Raw genomic sequence first — 17,261 nt, 5'->3', positions numbered from 1 at the left:
TGGGCCCTTCCTTCAAAGGTCCAGGAAGCAAACCTGTCTAAACTCTGAGACACCCTGTATTTTGACTTGTATTACTGACAGCTCGGTGACTTTCATTCCGACATGCAACATACAGTGTTTTTCAGCCCCATACCTTCCGACCTACCTGCCTATGTACCTGCTACCTACCTACAGCTTTGGTGCTCACTGCAGCATTGTAGGATTTTCCTAGGATCTCAATAATCCTAAAATCCAATATTCCAGGTAAAAAGACTCGTGGTCTGTGTAGTAGCATGTCCATCCTATAGTATTATCATCAGATAAGTAGATGACAGGAAACCCGATAATTCCCATTTAGGAAAGCAACCCGAGGCACTTCTCTTTGGTATACTAAAAACTCGTATTTTAGCAACCTCCGTGGCCGAGTGGGTAGTAAGCTTGCACACCCGAAGTCACAAATATCGATCCCCACTTAATATATCAATCTAAATTTCATGACTTGGACTCGAACCACCAACCTGCAGATTCAAAGTCCGCTGTGTTAACCACTACCCACTACAGCACTGAGGGAGCATAGTGAGAGAGATTATTCTAAGTCGCCCCGCACCAGCCGTGTTAGAGTTGTGTGTTGTTATAATGGCAGAGTCTACATACTCTTCTACAGTACAGCGAAACCTTTGTGGACAAGCAGGTATGAATTTATACTGTCAAATCACACTGGGCTTGCACGCCGTAGGTCCCGGGTTCGATCCCCAGCGGGGTCGGAGTTTTTGTCTATATGCGTGAATGGCGGAAATACCAGTGTAAAAAGATTATTGAGCCACGGAAATTGATTAGGTACAAAGGAAGCACTCAGTAATGCTGTGATACCCACAAAAGTTGTGAAGAGGCTCTCCCGTTTGAGAGAGGGAACTGTAACTGCTAAGATCTTATCGTTCCGAAAGCGAACAGAGAAGGAAGACGGGATAGGAGAAAGTCAGCCGTTCCGAGAACGAACCTTATCTGTTTAGAATAAAATCCGCCCCGGGTGGTAATTAAACCCGCGACCTGGCGCTTACAAGGCAGACAAGCTACCCTCCAAGGGTAACTAGGCTGGTATGATTTGTTCTTGATTGATTATTTATTGATTGAATGGATGGACTGATTTATCTATTCTATTCTACAAACCAACCTCAGTGGTGCAGTGGTTAATTCGTTCGACTTTGGATCTGGAGGTTGGTGGTTCGAGTCCAAGTCCATTCATAAAATTTATCTAGGTTTAATAATTGGGGAACGATATTTGTGACAGGCATTTACGTATGCTTAACACGATTGAAAATTCCTTAACCAAATGTCAGCCCAAAGCAATCACCCTAGATAGAGCTGACGAAAAACGCTGACCCCGTCTGTACACGGGAAAAGGCGAAGAAAAAGAAGAAGAAGACTGGGAGGGCAAAATCTCACCTTCCTTGGTTTATGTTCGTGGTGAAACAGCACAGACTTCTGACCTATGTTTGAAATAACTTACCTTCCTTGGTTTATGTTTGTGGTGAAACAGCACAGACTTCTGACCCATGTTTGAAATAACTTACCTTCCTTGGTTTATGTTCGTGGTGAAACAGTACGGATTTCTGACCTATGTTTGAAATAACTTACCTTCCTTGGTTTATGTTTGTGGTGAAACAGTACGGATTTCTGACCTATGTTTGAAATAACTTACCTTCCTTGGTTTATGTTTTTGATGAAACAGCACAGACGCTTTATCCTCTCCAATATTCTCACCCACTGTTTCATCGTACTTCTGCTTTCTCCTCCTATTCCTCCTCCTCCTCCTTCATCCACCTCCTCTTCCCCTTCTTCTTCACTCGTGGATTGGTCCATGAATATTTTGTTATCACTTTGTACGGAGAGAGCGGGAAGGAAGGTTGTCTCCCGGACGAGCATCTTGTTTTGCTTGTGAATGATCTTGGCGTACTGTGGAAGGAGGAGTTTGTTAGAAGAGAGGTTTAGTGGAATTTAGCTGCTGTTTATACACAGGGCAAAGCTAGGCTTGGAAAATGGATGAAAATATAGGTTTGGAAAAAGAAAAAGAAATATTTTCTATTGTTGAAAATCGATTTTCCCGTATATTTTTCCCTTGTTGGAAGGGCAAAAACTCGAGAAGGAGTAAGTAGACCAGCTTAGTGTGGCTGGGGGACTTTAAACACCGAGTATACCAGCCTGAATTTCCCTTGCTAAGTAAAGGAATAGCAAAGGTTGAGTGCGAAGGGCATCCACCCGTAAAATTTGTACCCAAAACCAAATGTCAGCCCAAAGCAATCACCCTAGATAGAGCTGACGAAAAACGCTGACCCCGTCTGTACACGGGAAAAGGGCAAAGAAAAAGAAGAAGCAGACTGGGAGGGCAAAATCTTACCTTCCTTGGTTTATGTTTGTGGTGAAACAGTACGGATTTCTGACCTATGTTTGAACTAACTTACCTTCCTTGGTTTATGTTTGTGGTGAAACAGTACGGATTTCTGACCTATGTTTCTCATCTTCTTGTAATACTTCTGAACTCTGCTGCAAACTTGCGTCAACGTTCTATTACCTGGAATTAACAGGAATTTAATGCAAATCAGCCAACCTAATTAGCTTAAAGCGTAGCGTACCTGTAGAATAAGAGCGGATTTTATCCTCAACAGGTAAAGTTCGTTTTTTCTCATCTTCTTGTAATACTTCTGAACTCTGCTGCAAACTTGCGTCAACGTTCTATTACCTGGAATTAACAGGAAATTAATGCAAATCAACCAATCTAATTAGCTTGGAGCGTAGCGTACCTGTAGAATAAGAGCGGATTTTATCCTAAACAGGTAAAGTTCGTTTCTTCTCATCTTCTTGTAATACTTCTGAACTCTGCTGCAAACTTGCGTCAACGTTCTATTACCTGGAATTAACAGGAAATTAATGCAAATTAGCCAACCTAATTAGCTTGGAGGGTAGCGTACCTGTAGAATAAGAGCGGAGTTTATCCTAAACAGGTAAAGTTCGTTTTCTGAACGTCTGGTTTTCTCTTATCCTGTCTTCCTTCCCTCTTTGGGATGGTAAGACCTTAACAGTTACAGTTCCCTCTATCAAACCTCTCCTTTTAGCTCTTGGGAGAAAAAAACTCACCTAATTCCTGAGCAATTTTCCTGAATCTGGCACTGTCACTTTTCTCAGGTGGATATTTGAGTAACAGTTCTTCCAGTCTGATTTGCTCTTCTGCAGACCAAGGCTGAAACGTAGACAAAACACAGACAATTTATTTTAAGTGTGGTAAGTAGTAAGTAGCCTCCGTGGACGAGTGGGTATCTTACTAGGCTTGCACTTCGGAGGTCCCAGGTTCTATTCCCGGCGGGGTCGAAGTTTTTTTGGTTCTGTGCTTGGAGTTTGGGATGTGCTCAGCCTCATGAGGACAATTGAGTAGCTAATGATATAAGTAAATAATCCCACCTTATCTAAAATTTGTACTTGTATGAATTTTGAACTATAAACAGTTTAAACTGATCCAAGGTTGTTTTCATTGATCCAGTAACAAAGGTGGTGTAGCATTTCGGGTCGAGTGGATTGGAACACATCACACGCCTTCAGGCACACTCCATTCCTCCAGGGTCGAGGTTTTCCTTGCCCTTGGGATCTACTTAATTTGAAGAAACCATTTACTGATGAAATGTTCTGTTTGTTTTCCATATACCTAATCCAGTTGGTATCCTGTCTTCCTTCCCTCTTTGGGATGGTAAGACCTTAACAGTTACAGTTCCCTCTATCAAACCTCTCCTTTTAGCTCTTGGGAGAGGAAAATAACTCACCTAATTCCTGAGCAATTTTCCTGAATCTGGCGCTGTCACTTTTCTCAGGTGGATATTTGAGTAACAGTTCTTCCAGTCTGATTTGCTCTTCTGCAGACCAAGGCTGAAACGTAGACAAAACACAGACAATTTATTTTAAGTGTGGTAAGTAGCCTCCGTGGACGAGTGGGTATCACACTAGGCTTGCACTCCGGAGGTCCCGGGTTCTATTCCCCGCAGGGTCGAAGTTTTTTTGGTTCTGTGCTTGGAGTTTGGGATGCGCTCAGCCTCATGAGGACAATTGAGTAGCTAATGGTATAAGTAAATAATCCCACCTTATGTAAAATTTGTACTTGTATGAATTTTGAACTATAAACAGTTTAAACTGATCCAAGATTGGCGTTTTCATTGATCCAGTAACAAAGGTGGTGTAGATGGACACCAGAGCGCATGACGTGAATTTCATTTCCGAAGCGCGATAAACAACATCCGAAACCTTGTTCGCATTTCGAGGAAATGAGTGCGCTTCCCTTCACCTCCACGGATGAGACGAACATTTCCTCTGCACAGAAGCTGTGGAGGTGTTAACCCTCTGAGAAGGTGTTACCCCCCTAGGAGGAGGTGAGAGCGAGAGTAGAAACGCAAAATCATTTCGTTTCTGAGCAGCTTCCCAACTGGCTGTGCTATCGCGTTTTTAATTCTCGCTTTTTGCATGATACAAATTTCTTGACCCCGCCGGGAATCGAACCCGGGTCTCCCGCGTGCAAGGCGAGCGCTGTGACCACTACGCCATGGGAGCTGACGAACTAGAAGTTATGTACCTACTTATGTACGAGTGAATAGATTAGTATGTGAATAGATTTATATTTTAGATATAGGTATTAAACGAAGAAAAGATTTTCCCGGTAGGTTGTTTGTAGATACATAGGTCGGGAAAAAAATAATTTGGAGTGCGTACAATTTTTTTTGTGTGATCGAAAATTTTCGACCTATCAGTTGACGCGAATAAATAATAAAACACGTGTTTTATTTTATTGTTACCTAAATAAAAACTGAGTCAACACAGACACAGACGAGTATCTAATCCTCGGAGAGAGAAAAAATCCATGTGCAACAGATGTTGTGCGTTTTTTTTACGTTTGTCTCTACAGTAGTCTGTAGTTAATTTATTCTAGTGGTGTTCTGTTGAATTGAGGTTGCATCGCGGGGTTATCTGTTTTTCTTCTGTAAAAGGTAAGACACAGTTTCCCGTTATGGTTTCAAATGATCGATTGTCTGATTTTATTGTACGTTGTACGAGTGGATAAGACAGTATAAATAAAATAGGTATCAGGTAAATCAAATAGGTATCAGGTACATTATTCTAATTGTACCTGATGCCTATTTGATTAAAAATATGTAGTTGTAAGTCGTAAGTTTGCCTCTCTATTGCTATCAGTTTTATAATTGAAATACAGCTATTTGGACTTATTTCATGATAATCTAACAAAAGGCTAGAGTGCACTCCAAAATTTAAAAGTGTATTTATTGCACAAAATTGAACAGTAATAGCAGCAGGTACCTAACATAATATTTCCTACAGTATACTTATAAGTTATACCTAAGTATAATGATATTAATATCGGTGGTTTAATTAACAAATCCTATTAGGTCCTAAAAATGCACCAGGATGCAAAATCTACGCCAGAATTAGAAAGTCAACTTTGAAAAGAGAAGCAAAACTGCCAGCCTACATAGTTAACTTAGAGGGGGGAACGTCTGCATTGTAGCTTTGTAACCGCTAGGTCGCGGGTTGGATTCCCGCCCGGGGCGAACTTCTTTCTATAAACGGGCAAGGTTCGTTCTCGGAACGGCTGGCTCTCTAATAACTAATAACACTGTCCTCCTATATAGAATTTTGGGGCGAAAATAGCTCTGGTGTCACACAATTGCTCCTAGCAAACCTCTTAATAAATGAGTTTATATTAAATTTAGTTTATATTATCTACCTGTAAATAAGAAAAAGAGGGGCTTTAGCTGAAATAAAATCTGGTAAATTTGTCATCTCCACTAATACGCAAGGTAGATTAGAGATGGATACGAGTGAATACTTTACTCATTAAACTACGGTCACAATATCCGTACGATCGTCACAATATCCGTACGATCCGGATCGCAACAAGAAATACTCGATTACTGAAAAAAAGTATCCGTGAGTAAAAAAGTAATCATGAGTAAATAGGTATCTTTATTCTTTTGATAGAATCCTATGAGTAATGTATTCGACTATTGAGTAGATAGCTGGTATATGTTCCTAAACTTAGAGGGTACAGTCCAAAAAAAGTTGTTACTACTACAGTTCCCTCTATGAAATATCCCAAAGTCACGTTCAGGACTCGAACGGACCAAAGCCGCAAACCATATAGTTTTTACCTTGGCGTTCACAAGCACGGCCGAAACTGAATTTCACATCCCATACTGTAATACGTGAAGAGCAAGAGCACCAATCACTGACCACAAAGATATTGGTTGAGAGGGGAAAAAACGACCCCGCCGGGAATCGAACTCGAGACCTTCTGTGCCAAGTGGATACCTACTCCACCACGGAGGTTGCTTCTTTGAAGAAACGAATGTTCAATATTCACATTCCTATCCATGAATAGAAAATAATGTTCACATGTTATTGCCATGATTCACACACACAAAGCACATCAATAATGTTCCCATCTCTGTTCTTTCGACCATTGTTTGGAAGAAGATACATAATGTTTAATGTATCCATATCCATTGGTCTGAATTGTCCATGGAATTTCCCATCGTGGTAACCACAGTGACCTATGAGTTTCTTGGAAAATTCTTGGAATTCCGAAATAATGACCACAAAAAAAAAAGAAAAAAAATGTGAACCCTGAGACAAGTTGGCAGCTGGCGATATTATTCTTCAAAGAAGCAACCTCCGTGGTGGACTAGGTAGGTATCCACTTGGCACAGAAGGTCTGGAGTTCGATTCTCGGCAGGGTCGTTTTTTGTCGTCCTTTATCGTCCCACATTGCCATCATATTATACTTAAGTGTGGACCCTGATGGTTAAATGTTAACTCGATGAGAATAGACGCTTGATACAAGGAAAATGGGACTATGACAAGGAAAATGGGACTATGACAAGGAAAATGGGACTATGACAAGAAAAATGGGACTGGCCCTTTAATCCCTATATTTACCTACATTGACCCTGTCTGTACGTTTCCATAGACCCTGTATTTACATTGTGTCTGTCTGTAGCTCTGTACGTTTCCATACAAATTCATAGACAGCCCGTACTGTTTCCAGTAGCGAATAGCGATTGTCTTATCACCTTAGCAACCTTATCACTCTTATCAGAGAATGATAACTCCAAATCCTATAGAGTCCTAGACCTAGCTTTTTAGTCCGTCCTTCCTTTATTATTACAACAGTAATAAAAAAGGTATAAGGGACGGACTATTGTATTCGCTTCGGTGTCTGTCTGTCAGTCAGTCTGTCCCCATAGAAGGACTTATCCAAAAAGGACTTATCCCTCTGTCAAAACCTCTTTAAAAAAAAAAAAAAAATATTAGCAGTTAGGTATAAAGTAACTTTAGACGCTTTTTTTCTCCGAAAATGGCTTAAATGGCCTCTAATTAAGCTAAACCGTATTATAGGCAGGTGTAACGTGAACAATTAACTGGTTAGAGGTTAGACTTTAGAGTTTTAGAGGCAATTAACCTATTTCGCAATAGTGTGATATGCCCCAGCGAAATGTGATATGCTTACACGAGCTAAGTAGGTAATTAGGTAGGTAATAATTACAGTCATGCAAAAGCTTTGGCCTTTTGTTTTATTGTTTACATAAGGAGTGTGTAAGAATTGTGTTGGTCTCTCGTGTTGGGGTAATTATTGGAGGTATTTCACTTTGAAGTTTACTATTTGCTCTCGACTACTGTAGACCTATTAAATAGGGTACATAATAATACATAATTAAGGAGGAGATATGTTATCACTATCACAATAAGTTTTTTTTTACGGTGAAGCTCAAGCATACCTACAGGGTATTTTAGGAAAATTAGAGGTTGTATTTTAGGGAACGATCTGTATTGTATCCATTAGGCTAAAAGCAGTGTGAAGCGGAGAGCATAGCGTAAGTTAGGGGGAAGCGCCGATATAGGGAAGGAACGAATGCAAACGGGCAGTGTCCCTGAGGCTGCGAGGGAGCCGCTACAAGGCCAGAAGTTTAAACTTGGAAGATGGAGCAGGGGCTCCCTAATGGGGTGTTGTTTAATGGAGATGTTTCTTTTTTTATGCTTAAAAAAAAAAAAAAAAAAAAAAAAATCGTGGTTGAACGACCAAAGTAAAAAAAAAAACAGCTCTATTAATAAATTTATTATTTTATTCGTTCAAAGGAATTGTTACAAATAGGGCCTTTTTTTTAAAAAAACCTCCCTCAATTGTGTGTGAATGTGAAAGTGCCATAAAACGTCCGGAGTCATAAAAACGAAATGCCCAGTGAGTGGAGTGTTTATGAGTTTATGACTGTATTAAGGAGCGCGGTAGCGCTCCGCCCCGCCAAGTCAAGAAAGTTTGACCGCGCTACTAGAGATATTATTATCATTTTTGGAAGCCGAAGGACAGAGAGAGAGAGACAGGAAGAGAGAGAGAGAGAGAGAGAGAGAGAGAGAGGGACAGAGAATGAGGAATAGGTATATTAAGGGAAAAAAAGAGACACAGAGAAAACAGAGAAAGAGGGAGACGGGAGAAAAAGGGAGAGAGGACATGAAAGAGAGATAATTACAGAATAGAGAGCAATGAAAGAGAGAGAGAGAGAGAGAGAGAGAGAGATTATACTGTCAGAATGAGACTGGAAATTCCCTTTACTCCCCTTGACGGAGAGAGAGAGAGAGAGACAAAAGGAACCTAAAGAGAGGGAGAGAGAAGGAAAAAGAGATATGTAGGTTGTAGGTGGATAATATTTTAAGTGGAAATAGAAGAGGAAAAAGAGACAGGGAGGGAGAGAGAGAAAGAGAGAGAGAGACGGAGAGAGGAGATAGAAAGAGCGAGAGAGAGAGAGAGGGAGAGAGAGAGGGAGAAGGGTCTCACGTCTTATATCATTCCCTGGGGGTAAATTTCATTAGAAAAAGTGTCGGAATTACTTAAATTACATTTCTCTGAAAAGGTTTTTCTTTTTCTCCTTTTGTTTCGTTGTCTCTTTCTTTCCCTTAAATCTCTCCCTTTCTTTCTCTCTCACAATCAGTGTTGACCTCCTCTATCCTTTTCACTCTCCTTCTTCGTCTTCTCCTATCTGAATCCCCTCGTTTTCTTTCTCTTTCTGCCTCTTTCTCCAGCTCTTTTCCTCCCTCTCTCTCTCTCTCTCTCCCTCCCAATCTTACACACTCAATGTGTAGGTCATTCCCTCCCTACTTCTCTCTCTCTTCCTCTCCCATTTCTCTCCCTCCCTCCCCCTCTTTCTCTCTACATGAATGCCTTCCTTTTGACCCCCTCTCCTTTTTTCTTTTTCAAAGGCGCCATAATTTTTAATGTCAAATTTTGGAAACGAAATAACGCGGTCAAGCTCAAAGTGGCCTAGAATTATTTTATTGTCGAATATCCTTTACAGGGTGATGTTATTATCCTTTGCACACCCTATTATTAGTTTTCTAACTGGGGAACATTAAACAGGGACTAGACCAGGTAAATCTGGCTGGGGGACTTTATACAGGGTGTAAGTGACGGATTTCTGACCTATGTTTCTCATCTTCTTGTAATACTTCTGAACTCTGCTGCAAACTTGCGTCAACGTTCTATTACCTGGAATTAGCAGGAAATTAATGCAAATCAGCCAACCTAATTAGCTTGGAGTGTAGTGTACCTGTAGAATAAGAGCGGATTTTATCCTAAACAGGTAAAGTTCGTTTCCTGAACGTCTGGTTTTCTCCTATCCTGTCTTCCTTCCCTCTTTGGGATGGTAAGACCTTAACAGTTACAGTTCCCTCTATCAAACCTCTCCTTTTAGCTCTTGGGAGAGGAAAATAACTCACCTAATTCCTGAGCAATTTTCCTGAATCTGGCGCTGTCACTTTTCTCAGGTGGATATTTGAGTAACAGTTCTTCCAGTCTGATTTGCTCTTCTGCAGACCAAGGCTGAAACGTAGACAAAACACAGACAATTTATTTTAAGTGTGGTAAGTAGTAAGTAGCCTCCGTGGACGAGTGGGTATCTTACTAGGCTTGCACTACTAGGTTGTTTGTGTTGTATTTTTTTCCAGTTTGTCCTCGATTAAAATTGGGCAGCCAGCCTCATGTTAGCTTAGTTGGTAGTGGCGTCTACCCGTAAGCGCGAGGCCGCGGGTTCGATCCCGCCCGGGGTGGATTTTATTCCTGATGGGATAATGTTCGTTCTCGAAACGGCTGGCTTTCTCCTATCCTGTCTTCCTTCTCTCTTCGATTTCGGGACGATAAGACCATAGCAGTTACAGTTCCCTCTGTCAAACCTCTTTCAAAAAATTGGGCCATCCTTAGCCTTCCCGTATTATTGCGTCTTAAAGGGGGGAATGTAGGAATCATGAACTATTCCTTTAATAACTTTTGTAGCTTACTTCAGTACGCAAAACGTGAGATATACTTCGTCCTGACCTAGATTTAGCGAGCTTTGTACCTTATGAAAGGCAGGTTTATTTACTTTACTTAATACTAGGAAGATTGAGAAATGACGAAGAGCGAGGTTTAAATAGGGAGGGGAGAGAGAGAAAGAAAGGAAGATTGAAACGGAGTATAAGAGATAGATGGAGAGAAGGAGGGAGGGAGAGTAAGTGGGAAAAAAAGAGGGAGGGAGAGAGGGAAAAGTGGAAAAAAAGAGGGAGGGAGGGAGAGAGAGAGAGGGAGAAATCGTGAAAGCGGAAAGAAAGAGCGAAAGAGAGAGGGAAGCAGGGAAGGGTATTTTAATAATTAAATACCTTTGAATTTTTTTAATTATAAAACAGAGCAAGAAGGTACATAGCCTACAAACCTTACCTACATACCTATATCTACATCTCCTTCTACATTCCTACAAACTGACTGCCGAGGCTTTAAAATAATATAAAAATCGAAGTACCTAGGAACCTAAGGTAATAAATTTGAATAAAATCCCTTCAGACTTTTTTTTCTCAGGGAAAAGAAAAAGATATCTGTTTTTCTTTATTCTCATTTGTTTTCTCGTTCTTGTCTTCCAATCTTTTCTTTTGGAAAACTCTTTCGTTTTCTCTCTCTCTCTCCCTCGCCCTCTCTTTCTCGGAAAAAAGTGGAAAAGCACCCAGTCCTTTGAAAAATTTCTTCAAGAAAAAGTGAAAAAAAAATTCCGTGTTCCTTCGGCTTATTCATCCATTGTCTTATTTTGTATGCTGCCTGTGTAGGTAGATCTATAATTTTATTTGCTGACGTTTTTTCTATAAAATAAAAAAAAACTACCTGTTGACTGCTGAATAAATTTCGCCACGTTTCGTAGATTTGTACCTAATAAGTACTATAAAATGTTCCATTTTCTTTCTAAGCGCATGCGCTCCCTGTTAGCTCCGCTCCTGAGCGCATAAGATTGTACTTTGCGCGCCATATTCAAAGGTTATCTTTTTTTAGGACTTTTGCTTCGTCTGAAGAGTTTGAAGAGGTTTGATAGAAGGAACTGTAACTGCTAAGGTCTTATCGTCCCGAAATCGAAGAGAGAAGCAAGACAGGATAGGAGAAAGCCCAACCGTTCCGAGAACGAACATTATCCGTTCATTTTAAAATCCGCCCCGGGCGGGAATCGAATCCGCGGCCTGGCGCTTACAAGGCAGACGCACTACCAACCAATCTTACTAGGCTGGCCGATCGTCATTTTCATCTATAAAATGATTGAATGGAGCAAAAAAATGATGGGATAAAACAGACAATTCAAACTAAAACTAAATTGATAAATTCTTTGAACATCTGGGACACAAAACTATCATCAATCTTATTCAACGTCAGCTACGGACGATTTAGGGACATCAACCTCAATTCAATCTAAAAGCTTCCAAGTTTAGAAAGCAAACAGAAAGTTTTTCTACTTCCAAAAGTGACCACTCGCATCAGGGCCGTTTATCCCGTTTGCCCCGGGCCTTTTGAGGGGGCATTTAACCTGCCCTGACTCCAATACTTCCCCTTAGGGAGAACGGATCAAAGACCGTGTTTCTCCCTCTTCTAGTCTTCTTCCTTTGAGAGTAAACTAACAAAACATGGCACAAGTGTGAGTTTAAAAATACATCAAGGGAAGAAAGTTGCAATGGTGGCGTTTTGTCTTGGAAATTCACCGCTCTATCCATCAGTACTGATGACTACACCTCCGTGGTTCCTCACTAAATTTAGCGTTTTATCTGGGAAATTCGCCGGTCTGTCCAGTACTAATAACTACACCTCCGTGGTTCCTCACTGAATTTAGCGTTTTATCTGGGAAATTCGTCGGTCTATCCACCACCTGACTACACCACTGCGGCGTCCCTCCGGGAATTTTTTAGCCCGTAGTTTATTCGATCGTGATTAGAGAAAATCAGTACCTATGTACCTACCTGATTTGTTTAATACATTCTTGATTTGATTTAGTCTTGACTTTATTTTCTCTCTCTCCTCCTCCTCCTTCTCCTCTCTCCCTTCTCCTCCACCTCCTTTTCTTCTTCCTTCTCCTTATTTTTCTCTGGCTTTTCTCCTATTTTAGACCCTCGCTAAATCACTGTGATTTAGCGTTTTGTCTGGGGAAATTCCCCGCTCTATCCACTACTGATGACTACACCTCCGTGGTTCCTCACTAAATTTAGCGTTTTATCTGGGAAATTCGCCGGTCTATCCACCACCTGACTACACCACTGCGGTTCATTTATTATTATTATTATTTTTTTTTGATACATCGGATACTCGATATATCGAAGTTTAAAAACATCGATGTATCGAACATCGATGTTTTCGTCTCGATGTCCCAACCCTAACCTGACTACACCACTGCGGTTCATTTAATAATCCCTAATGATAGTAGAATTCGCTGAAGATATACTTGATGAAATATGATTCACCTTTCGCCCATAACTCACATTAGCATGATGGATTTCCCCCATCAATTTCACGAAACACAAAATATTTCGAGGGGAAAACATTCTTCAAATTTCTGTCAGCCCGAAAGCCAAACGGAAGAGATAGATGGAGGGGAAGGAGGAGGACGATTTCTAAAATAGGAGAAGGGATAGAGGAAAAGAAGAAAAGGGCTGAAGATATACTTGATGAAATATGATTCACCTTTCGCCCATAACTCACATTAGCATGATGGATTTCCCCCATCAATTTCACGAAACAGAAAATATTTCGAGGGGAAAACATTCTTCAAATTGCTGTCAGCCCGAAGGCCAAACGGAAGAGATAGATAGAAGGGGGAGGAGGAGGACGATTTCTAAAATAGGAGAATGGATAGAGGAAAAGAAGAAAAGGAGGAGGAGGAGAGGAAGAAAGAAGGTTAAGAGAGGTAGGAAAATTGAGGAGGTTTTCTAAAATAGAAAGGCTAGAGAAAAAGGAGGAGAAGGAAGAGGAGGATAAGGAGGAGGAGGAAAATAATGGAGGAGACAAAAGTAGGGGAGGGAAGAAAACAGGTTAAGTCTTAGAAGATAAAGATAGGGTAAAGAAGGAGGTTTTTTAACTTAGAAGAAAGGCTGAAGAAAAAGGAGGAGGAGAAGGAAAAGGAGGAGGAGAAGTAAAAGGAAGAGAAGGAGGAAAAAGGAGGAGAAGAAGAGGTGGGGAGAAAGTAGAGGAGGAGAATGGAGGAGAGAAAAAAGTAGGGGGACGGTGACCAACCCCGCCCCCCTTCGATGTAAATGATGGTTATCTAACGACAGCACGCAAGATAGTATGGGCAGTATGAGGAGCATTGGAGGGGGGCCTTATGGCTTTTCATAACTCCCAAAATAGGAAGAGAGGGGCTCATGTACCCCGTTCTTCCCCTATTTCGGATGGGCAGTTTAATATCGCATAATAGCGCAGGATGATTGCTGATATTATGAGTAGGGTGCCCTCAGGCTAAGGGAGGCTTTTGACAAATGAGCCTTCGTGGCTTTTACAGCTGTAGTGGGACAGATGAGCTTTAGTGGCGTTTTCGGCGCAGGTTCTGTCTGTCTGATGGCTTAAACAGTAGCGGCATGCATTATTCTCTTGAAGATATAATCCGAAACAAATTTATTATGGAACACTCATCTCTAATTCTAGAAGAACGCTTTATGAAAGTAGAGAGCCTAACGTAGCACCAATCGACGCAGTCCATTCTTTCAAAGTTTTCTCTTTTTTCTTTTAATTCGTAGTTTCAAAAGAACTTTTTCTCCTCCTTTTTGTGGAGGAGGAGGAGAAGAAGAGGGAATAGAAAGCAAAGGAGGAGAAGGAGAAGAAGGAGGAAAAGAAAGCAAAGGAGGAGAAGGAGAAGAAAAGGCGGTGTCTCCTCTATCATAAAGGTGTGTCCACACAGAATTGACTATGTGTGGTCTCGTCGATCGACGATGTGAATCTTTGTTGTCGAGGCAATGTAATGTCGATCGACGGCCGGTCGACTAAGTGTGCACACAACTTTAAACTCAAGCCGCCTTGTCTCAGAAACGAAAGGTTGCGTGCGAAGGGCGTACACTCGTAAATCTTGTAGCGAAAACCAAATGTCAGCCCAAAGCATTCACCCTAGGGCTGATTGAGAGGCTGACGAAAAACGCCGACCCCGTCTGTACACGGGAAAAGGCGAAGAAAAATAATATTAATTCTCATCTACTCGGAGGATCAATCTGTTCACATTGATGGTAAGGCCGCCACTGGTCGCTACTCGATTAAGTAGCTGCTCAATTGTCCTCACGAGGCTGAGTGTACCCCGAATCACAAGCACAGAGCCGAAAAAACTTCGAACCCGGGACCTCCGGAGTGCAAGCCTAGTGTGATACTAGGTTGTTTGTGTTATATTTTACATTCTCCTCGATTAAAATTGGGCCAGCCAGCCTAGTTAGCTTAGTTGGTAGTGCGTCTACCCCGTAAGCGCGCGGATGGGCAGTTTAATATCGCATAATAGCGCAGGATGATTGCTGATATTATGAGTAGGGTGCCCTCAGGCTAAGGGAGGCTTTTGACGAATGAGCCTTCGTGGCTTTAACAGCTGTAGTGGTAAGATGAGCTTTAGTGGCGTTTTCGGCGCAGGTTCTGTCTGTCTGATGGCTTAAACAGTAGCGGCATGCATTATTCTCTCTTGAAGATACAATCCGAAACAAATTTATTATGGAACACGCATCTCTAATTCTAGAAGAACGCTTTCTCTAATTTTATTCTAGATCTCTAATTCTAGAAGAACGAAAGTAGAGAGCCTAACATAGCACCAATCGATTCTTTCAAAATTTTCTCTTTTTTTTTAATTCGTAGTTTCAAAAGAACTTTTTCTCCTCCTTTTTGTGGAGAAGGAAGAGAAAGCAAAAGAGAAGGAGAAGAAAAGGCGGTGTCTCCTCTATCATAAAGGTGTGTCCACACACTATGTGTGGTCTCGTCGATTGACGATGTGAATCTTTGTTGTCGAGGCAATGTAATGTCGATCGACGGCCGGTCGACTAAGTGTGGACACAACTTTAAGCTCAAGCCGCCTTGTCTCAGAAACGTTAAACCGGAAATGACAGAACCTCGCAGACTTTTTCAATTAATCGCACTTTGCCAGTGAAATGAAATTACATGGAAAACAAGTAGATACATATATAGGTAGTGGGTACATATACCTACTTTCAATAGAGAATACTAACTACATATAGTAAAATAGGTTGAAGTTAAGTAGGAACCTACTTTGAAAGAGGTGGCAATAGTTTGAAATTACACAGTGTCACGTCAGATCTCCATAAATTTCATACCTACCTCCTTACTTGTACCAGGTATAGGTACCTATTACCTACCGCCCATAACAATGTACGTTTGTACCTACCCTCTGGTCTGGCTATACCCATTATTTACTAACATATGTAGCTACCTATCCCCATATTAATTCACTTGGGTAGCCTCCCTAACCTACCTACCTTAATATTGTAGTTTGTGTACCTACCCATCACCTGACATACCTTTTAAAAAGGTAAAAGAGGTGGCAATAGTTTGAAATTACACAGTGTCACGTCAGATCTCCATAAATTTCATACCTACCTCCATACTTGTACCAGGTATAGGTACCTATTACCTACCGCCCATAACAATGTACGTTTGTACCTACCCTCTGGTCTGGTTATACCCATTATTTACTAACATAGCTACCTATCCCCATATTAATTCACTTGGGTAGCCTCCCTTAACCTACCTACCTTAATATTGTAGGTTGGGTACCTACCCATCACCTGACATACCTTTTAAAAAGGTAAGTTATTTTCCGTACCTACATAGCTAATAGGTACTATAATAGGTAAGTTATATTCCGGACCTACATAGCTAATAGGTACTATAATAGGTAAGTTATGTTGGCTGGGCCACGTTATAGGTATACTTCCGTTCTAGCATATTTTACTGTAGGGCGGTGAGAATTGGCTCTTATACTTAGAGGATAGGTAACCCTTCCCTATATCCTACCTACCCCCTTTCGGTCCTTTCATATTCTGGGAAACCTACAGTCGATTATGGGTAGCCTCCCTTAACCTACCTACCTTAATATTGTAGTTTGGGTACCTACCCATCACCTGACATACCTTTTAAAAAGGTAAGTTATATTCCGGACCTACATAGCTAATAGGTAGGTACTATAATAGGTACTATAATAGGTAAGTTATGTTGGCTGGGCCACGTTATAGGTATACTTCCGTTCTAGCATATTTTATTGTAGGGCGGTGAGAATTGGCTCTTATACTTAGAGGATAGGTAACCTTCCCTATATCCTACCTACCCCCTTTCGGTCCTTTCATATTCTGGGATACCTACAGTCGAGGCGCTGCTGTCTACCCTTGGATTCTGGGATACCTATACACATAACAAATAAAAAGCAAACAGAAAGTTTTTCTACTTCCAAAAGTGACCACTCGCATCAGGGCCGTTTATCCCGTTTGCCCCGGGCCTTTTAAGGGGGCCTGGAACCGGCCCTGACTCGAATACTTCCCCTTAGGGAGAACGGACCAAAGACCGTGTTTCTCCCTCTTCTAGTCTTCTCCCTTTGAGAGTAAACTACCAAAACATGGCACAAGTGTGAGTTTAAAAATACATCAAGGGAAGAAAATTGCAATGGTGAGGGAAGAAAAGGGAAGGTAAGGAGAGGAGGAAAAAGAGAGAGTATCCGAGGGAGAAAAGAAGAATAAGGAGAGAGGGAAAAGGAAGAAAAAAAATAAGGAAAAATAAAAAAAAAAAAAAAAAAAAAAAAAATCTGGAGAAGGGAAAATAGGGAGAACAAGCTGGGCCCGTCCCTCCGGGAATTTTTTAGCCCGTAGTTTATTCGATCGTGATTAGAGAAAATCAGTACCTATGTACCTACCTAATTTGTTTTATATTCAGTTTACTA

At 41.1% G+C, this 17,261-nt stretch overlaps 1 protein-coding gene across 1 annotated transcript; it reads right to left on the bottom strand.

Annotated features, from left to right (window-relative positions):
• Nucleotides 1-1,678: 1,678 nt before the first annotated feature.
• On the bottom strand, nucleotides 1,679-15,934 carry LOC108252668 (the record flags this gene model as incomplete). The annotated part of the gene is made up of 8 exons (XM_026825241.1): nucleotides 15,929-15,934; nucleotides 9,796-9,898; nucleotides 9,468-9,565; nucleotides 3,789-3,891; nucleotides 3,573-3,616; nucleotides 3,112-3,214; nucleotides 2,439-2,548; nucleotides 1,679-1,932 (listed from the first exon to the last, which is right to left on the bottom strand). Coding segments are annotated over exons 1-8 (821 nt in total), but the record flags the coding sequence as incomplete, so codon positions are not given.
• Between the last annotated feature and the right edge of the window lie 1,327 nt (nucleotides 15,935-17,261).

This window comes from Diaphorina citri, unplaced genomic scaffold, assembly GCF_000475195.1.
Source record: "Diaphorina citri unplaced genomic scaffold, Diaci psyllid genome assembly version 1.1 scaffold720, whole genome shotgun sequence".
In the NCBI taxonomy this organism is placed as follows: domain Eukaryota; kingdom Metazoa; phylum Arthropoda; class Insecta; order Hemiptera; family Psyllidae; genus Diaphorina; species Diaphorina citri.
Note: the sequence above shows the minus strand (reverse complement) of the source record. Positions and strands in the feature narration are given on the sequence as shown.